The following is a 6,384-nucleotide window of genomic DNA, read 5'->3' on the forward strand; positions in this document are numbered from 1 at the left end:
CACACTGCGAATGGGACGCTCATCTCTGGGTGGGAGTTGTACCGTTACTAGTACTGTTAACTTTGTTGCAATTACACCACATATAGGCTAGGTCTATGCTAGTGAATATTTCCACATTCAAAATAATGTAGTCATGATGCAGCCTAATGATGCAGGATAGATCTAATGAGCATGTGATGTAGACCTATAATAACAATGTTATAACAAACCACAATGGCATATCCGGGCCTTCAAAGTTATTAAAAGTTAAGGACAACAAAACTGATTATGAGAACTTGCCCCATGCCAGGGTAAATTTCTGTCCTTATGTTTTCTTGAAAAGCTACGGCTGTGTTCGGATTCAAATCCTCGCGAGCTTTTAAGTTTCTATTTCATTGTTCACTCTCAAATAGCCTTAGACACCAAAAAAGTCCCGTTTTGTGTGACAGCGCCCCCTGTTCTGGCCATAAAAAGCAATGTAACACTAGCCGTGAGACAGCCAACCGCAGCTCCGTCTCCCCATGGATCTATGATGGAAGTATAATAACATTCAGATCATATTAGATCCATGGTGGGATCTATGGCTCTTCCCAATGGTTTCCCCTCCTATGGATCTATATAACAGCCATCTACATCATCGGGAACAATCGGGCCATGGACACACACGTCCGATAAAGACAAAGTCACAGTTTGTTTTGAATTTGTTTAGACACAGACCCGTTTGTCATGATGTAACAGAAAGTGATCAGTGTGCTGTAAGCGTGGATCTGAGAATGGAGTTTAGCGCAGCGCACTAGGCCTGAGAATGCGTGATGACGTGGGTCGGTGTTGTGACGTACGCTGCTTCACACACGCTGCTGCCCCGTCACCTGAGAGACGCAGGAGGGACTCTGGACAAGGACTTGTGAGACATAACGCACTAAGTATATACGTTTAACAACTGTCAGTCAGACATTCACTGCTTTGTGTTTTGGCATGTTTCTATATTTGATAGTTATTATAAGTCGACAGAAGCAAGCTAATATCGTGCTAAGGGCTAAGTTAGCTGCGTTAGCTTAGCATGGCTGGAGTGCTATGTTTACAGAGAGAGAATCTGTTTACTGCCAGCATTTTGTTGTCTTTGTGTGTGCATATTCATCTTGTACAGGGCCAGACATATTATTTCATTTATTAACTGTATTCGTAGAGAGAATCATAAATAATATAAAACAATGTTATCTGCTGCACCTCACTGTATTCTCATTAATAACTTTTGTGTGATTCTAGTCAAACTCATCATGGCATTGAGAGGTGTGTGTCGGCTCCTGTTGAATCCTCAAAAATGTGCTATTGTGTCAGCTTCCAGAGCACAGGGAACTGCTGCACCTGCCATTCAAGGTGCGTGTAATAATACAGGCTTCATAAAATATATTTGTTTTATTCTGCATGTATCATTGCCCTCTTTGTCCACAGAGGCTCATAAAACCAAGTCCAAAACACGTATGTGCTTCTCTTTATTGTTGCATACAAGATCCATCACCAGATTGTGTCCCTGTTTAATACAATACTCCATATCCAACAGCCAAAGTCCATTTTAACTGGCAAGATCCTCTTGACCTGGATAGTCAGCTGACTGAGGAGGAGGTTATGATCCGAGACTCTTTCCGCACATATTGCCAAGAGAAACTCATGCCCCGCATCTTACTGGCAAACAGAAATGAAGGTACAGTGTGTCAGCATTCTGTTTAGCTCTATGTAGTTATTATGTCAGAAAATAACTTCTTGTATGGGAGAAAATATTTTCATAAGCAACCATTAATAATTATTCAAAATATTAGCTACGTGGTTATTGTCATTGTTTACAAGCTGTGATCAATCATATTAAACCTTTTAAGGAAATCCTCTGGTTTCCCATTAGTCAACAGTGAATTAATGGGTTGTCATTAGAGGTGGGCAATATATTGAACTGTAGATAGATACTATCTTGATTGATTTAGAGATGGGAAACCTAAGATAATACGTTTAAATGCGCTGTTGGATTGCCAAAATATCTTGGAATTGTTGAAATACAACTTTTTGCCAATATTGCCCATACCCCCATTGCTGTTCATAAAGTGAACAACATAGAGTGTATGACAAAAGGGATTAATGCATTGTAATTGATCTTTTTCAGTGTTTCACAGGGAAATTGTGTCAGAAATGGGAGAGATGGGTGTCCTCGGTCCAACTATTAAAGGTCAGTTACAGCAAATGTTTATTTAGTGGTTTTGCTCAGATAGTCCCATCTCAGTCTGTGAAATGTTTTATGTAGTTTGATTTTTTTGTATTTCTCTGGCTGCTGAAAGGTTATGGATGTGCTGGCACCAGTTATGTGGGTTATGGTCTGATAGCCAGAGAAGTGGAGAGGGTAGACAGTGGCTATCGGTCAGTCATGAGTGTCCAGTCCTCCCTCGTCATGTACCCCATTTACGCCTATGGCACAGAGGAGCAGAGGCAGAAGTACTTGCCCAAACTGGGTAAAAAAATAAAAACAGAACTTCAACCCAATTGCACATTTTATCAGTATTGATATTTCTCTGTGTTACCACCAGCTACTGGGGAGATTTTAGGCTGTTTTGGTCTGACAGAGCCTAACCATGGCAGTGATCCCAGCAGCATGGAAACTAGAGCAAAATACAACCCATCCAGCCGTACCTACTCTTTGACCGGCTCCAAGACCTGGTGGGTACCAAGAAGGCCTGTTTCATTCACTACTGGGGATCAGATTTAGCAGTCTCTCTATCATAAAGCATTCAACTTACGTGTATAAATCAAATGCAGTTTCTGTTCTTCAGTCTTGTACAATATCCAAATAAAAGCAATGGATATTTTTAATACATTAACAGGTTCATAAGGGCAGTTGTGTCTATGAACTATCACAGGGACAGATAAAGGGTGTATTTCAAGAGTGTTCATAGTTGCTTTGTTGTGTTGTGTTATACAGTCAGTTTTGTTCAATAGTCTCAGTAGTGGTGTTTATATGTTTTCTAAATCATAGCTTAGCCTGGACTGCACCTTTTAGTCAGCACTAACAAGGCCTTTACAGGATATCCTGTTGTGAAACAGTCTTTCATATTAACTTGTAAGCTCTAATTACTGTGATTTTAACAGTCCACAGGATAGAGCTGTTCTCATCAGATACAGGATTACCTACTCAAATGGTCAATGATACATTTATGGAGATGGTGAAACCTTTTAAGTACTGACATTTTAATAGAATTTTAAAATATGAATTACAACAACAATTTAAAATGTGTTACTGGTATTTTTGTTTATTAGCTTTTTTCCTTAAAATAAGCAATATGTGTTTCAGGATCACCAACTCCCCTGTGGCGGACATCGCAGTGGTCTGGGCCAAGTGTGATGATGGAAAGGTGAGAGGGTTCATTCTGGAGAGAGGGATGAAGGGTTTGTCCACTCCAAAAATTGAAGGGAAGTTCTCCCTGAGAGCATCAGCCACTGGGATGATCCTCATGGACGAGGTGGAGGTGCCAGAGGAAAACCTCCTTCCAAATGCATCGGGTCTGGGGGTAAGACCTATGTTTGCTACGATAGCAAATTTTGAAGCACAATATGTTGCTACAGAGATGTTCTGCAATAAGCGCTAATATTGAAACTATTTTATGGCGCTGACACGAAGCAGGATAATCCCAGTAAACCAATTTTTAAATACTGTATTTTCTGGACTATACGTCACTCTGGAGTTTAAATCACACCAGCGAAAAAATGCATAATAATGAAGAAAAAACTTTAAGTCGCACGGACTATGAGTTGCATTTTTTGTGGAAATTTATTTTACAAAATCTGAGACCCAGGACAGACATTTTATTTTTAAAGGCAAGTTATAATAATAACAATAAAATAAAGAACAACAGGCTGAATAGCAGTACAGCACACTAATGTAATACATTTACTGGTATATTTATTCAGCAACATGAAGCATAGACAACAAAGTGAATACGTGTCAAGTATGCTAACGTAAGATATTAACAGTTAATCAAATAGCTATGCTAACATAACACATATTTATTCAGCTACATGAAGCATAAACAAGAACTGAATATGTGTCTGGTATGTTAACGTAAGATATTAACGGTTAATCAGATAACTAAAGCATAAAAAACAAGCTAACAAGTTTATTCTTTATCTCACTCTAAATCCACAAAATTCATTGAACTCTTCATCCTTGGTGGTCATCAACTCAGGAAGTAGATGAAGTGCAGCTTCCGCGTGGCTGTCATACTGGTTCACAAGTCTAAAGTGCCCTCACACGATTGTCAGAGTGACAATAACGAAGACGAGAAATTATATATTTTAATTATTTCACATATAATTCACAACTGAGTATAAGTCATACCCCCGGTCCTACTATGAAAAAAAGTACAACTTATAGTCCGGAAAATATGGTTGACTGTTTCATTAAAAGGCCTGAGCTGCAACAACTAAATGGCAAAATGAAGCAACAATAAGCCACAAACTTTATTTATTCTACCTTCTACAACTCATATCTTGTGTATTACAACTAAAATAACAAAAATCAGCTCATTATTACAAAGAAAATGTGCAGATGTACTGAACGATAAGTTGATATTATAATTATCATGACAGGTCTAGTAAGACTGCAACGCAAACAATTTTTTTGAAATCACTGTTCAGTCGCCTATAATCCAATTTGTACTTTTGGTCAGGGTCCATTTGGCTGTTTGAACAATGCTCGATATGGCATTGCATGGGGTGCCCTTGGAGCAGCAGAGTTTTGCTTCCATGCAGCTCGCCAGTACACACTTGACAGGTCAGACTTACGTTATTTTTTTAACAGTTCAACACATGTATAGTTTTTTGTAATAATTTACTCTTATATTTGATCATTCTCTCAACAGAATCCAGTTTGGCGTACCGTTGGCGAGGAATCAACTAATGCAGAAGAAGATGGCCGACATGCTCACAGAGATCTCTATTGGCCTACAGTCCTGTCTACAGCTAGGACGACTCATTGATGCTAAAAAGTAACTTTGTCAATACAAATGCTTCTTGTTACTGCTAGATTGTTTAGACATAAACTCAGAGACCAGACTGAGACATTTTAAACACCAGGCCTTAAATATATGAGCAGAAGGATGCTGTAGTTGGAGCTTGCATTTGTAAGAGAACATGGAAGTAATTTGATGTGTGAAGAATTGGAGGATTATATTGTCACGTGTTACTCTGGCAACATCAGAAAGGGAACAGCTGAACAGAAGATCAATTTGCTGTAGCTCTTTCTTTCTCATCTTTAGGGCATCTCCTGAAATGATCTCCATGTTGAAGAGAAACAGCTGCGGTAAAGCGTTAGACATTGCCAGACAGGCTCGAGACATGCTGGGAGGAAACGGCATCTCAGACGAATATCACATCATCCGCCATGTTATGAATCTCGAGGCCGTCAACACCTACGAAGGTTAACAATTTGCCTTACCGGGAGATTAGATTTAACCTATTACATTTATTTGATCCTAAATCGAAGAGAAATAAACCAAAAGCCATCTGTGTCCTCAATGCACCTGTTCATATGATTTTTAATTTTGCTCCTCTCCTGCCACAGGCACCCACGATATCCACGCTCTAATCCTTGGAAGAGCCATCACTGGTTTGCAGGCCTTCACTGTGGAGAAGTAGATCCAAGAGCAAGTACTTCCGTCATCAGCTTCTGAAATTACATTACATGTAGACTTTGAAATATAAAATATAAAAGAGAGCTATTTTTTTTACTGTCTGTCATTAGTGTGTAAAGTACTCGTACAGAGACGGCATTGTGAGAACAGTTTTTGGTTTCCAGATATATGGAAAAAACAAGACCTAAGAACCTTACATTTCCTATTGTTAAGCATTCATAATTGGACTGGATACTTATTTAGTTAAATACAATATTCAGTACAACCAAACTGTAATGTCTTGCGTTTGAAACATGATCAGTATGCAGGAATTAGTCATTTTAAAAATGAAAGAGAGATCATATTTCAGCCAATGTTACAGTGATGCTGTGGATAAGTTTAAAGTTAACACATTAATTGCTGTGTCAATTTGAAATAAATACTCAGTTGGACAAACACTACTGCTGATCCCCCCCTTCTTCCATTCTTCTAATCTATTTCCATTCTATTGAATTTGGATTTAGAAAGATTGTAAATCTTACTGATAATGCACCTTCCCTGCCACTAATATCGGCTCTAAAGAAATTGTGCCTTTTAATTGTTTTTTGTTTTAATTATACAAAGTGTCTGTGATGGATTTGGACATGACAGCAATCACATCACAGTTGTATCAATAGGAATATAAATATATTAATTATTCTCTGATTACTAATTTGTTATTCAATATATTTGTGTTATTTTGCATAGCCTTCCAGTT

At 38.4% G+C, this 6,384-nt stretch overlaps 1 protein-coding gene across 2 annotated transcripts; it reads left to right on the forward strand.

The window, feature by feature from the left end:
• The first annotated feature begins 786 nt into the window (after positions 1–786).
• gcdhb (glutaryl-CoA dehydrogenase b) lies at positions 787–6,088 on the forward strand. Of its 2 annotated transcripts, none has more exons than XM_033971760.2 (12): positions 787–883; positions 1,246–1,356; positions 1,432–1,458; positions 1,541–1,681; positions 2,132–2,194; positions 2,304–2,474; positions 2,550–2,679; positions 3,311–3,527; positions 4,686–4,789; positions 4,878–5,003; positions 5,274–5,434; positions 5,579–6,087. In XM_033971760.2, the coding sequence occupies exons 2-12, from the start codon at positions 1,257–1,259 to the stop codon at positions 5,650–5,652; spliced, it is 1,314 nt and encodes a 437-aa protein (XP_033827651.1). In that variant the 5' UTR covers positions 787–883; positions 1,246–1,256; the 3' UTR covers positions 5,653–6,087. The 2 variants fall into 2 exon arrangements, with proteins under 2 accessions (XP_033827651.1, XP_033827652.1); XM_033971761.2 differs by having other exon boundaries at positions 793–902; positions 5,579–6,088.
• The last annotated feature ends 296 nt before the right edge of the window (positions 6,089–6,384 follow it).

This window comes from Periophthalmus magnuspinnatus, chromosome 8, assembly GCF_009829125.3.
Source record: "Periophthalmus magnuspinnatus isolate fPerMag1 chromosome 8, fPerMag1.2.pri, whole genome shotgun sequence".
NCBI lineage: Eukaryota > Metazoa > Chordata > Actinopteri > Gobiiformes > Gobiidae > Periophthalmus > Periophthalmus magnuspinnatus.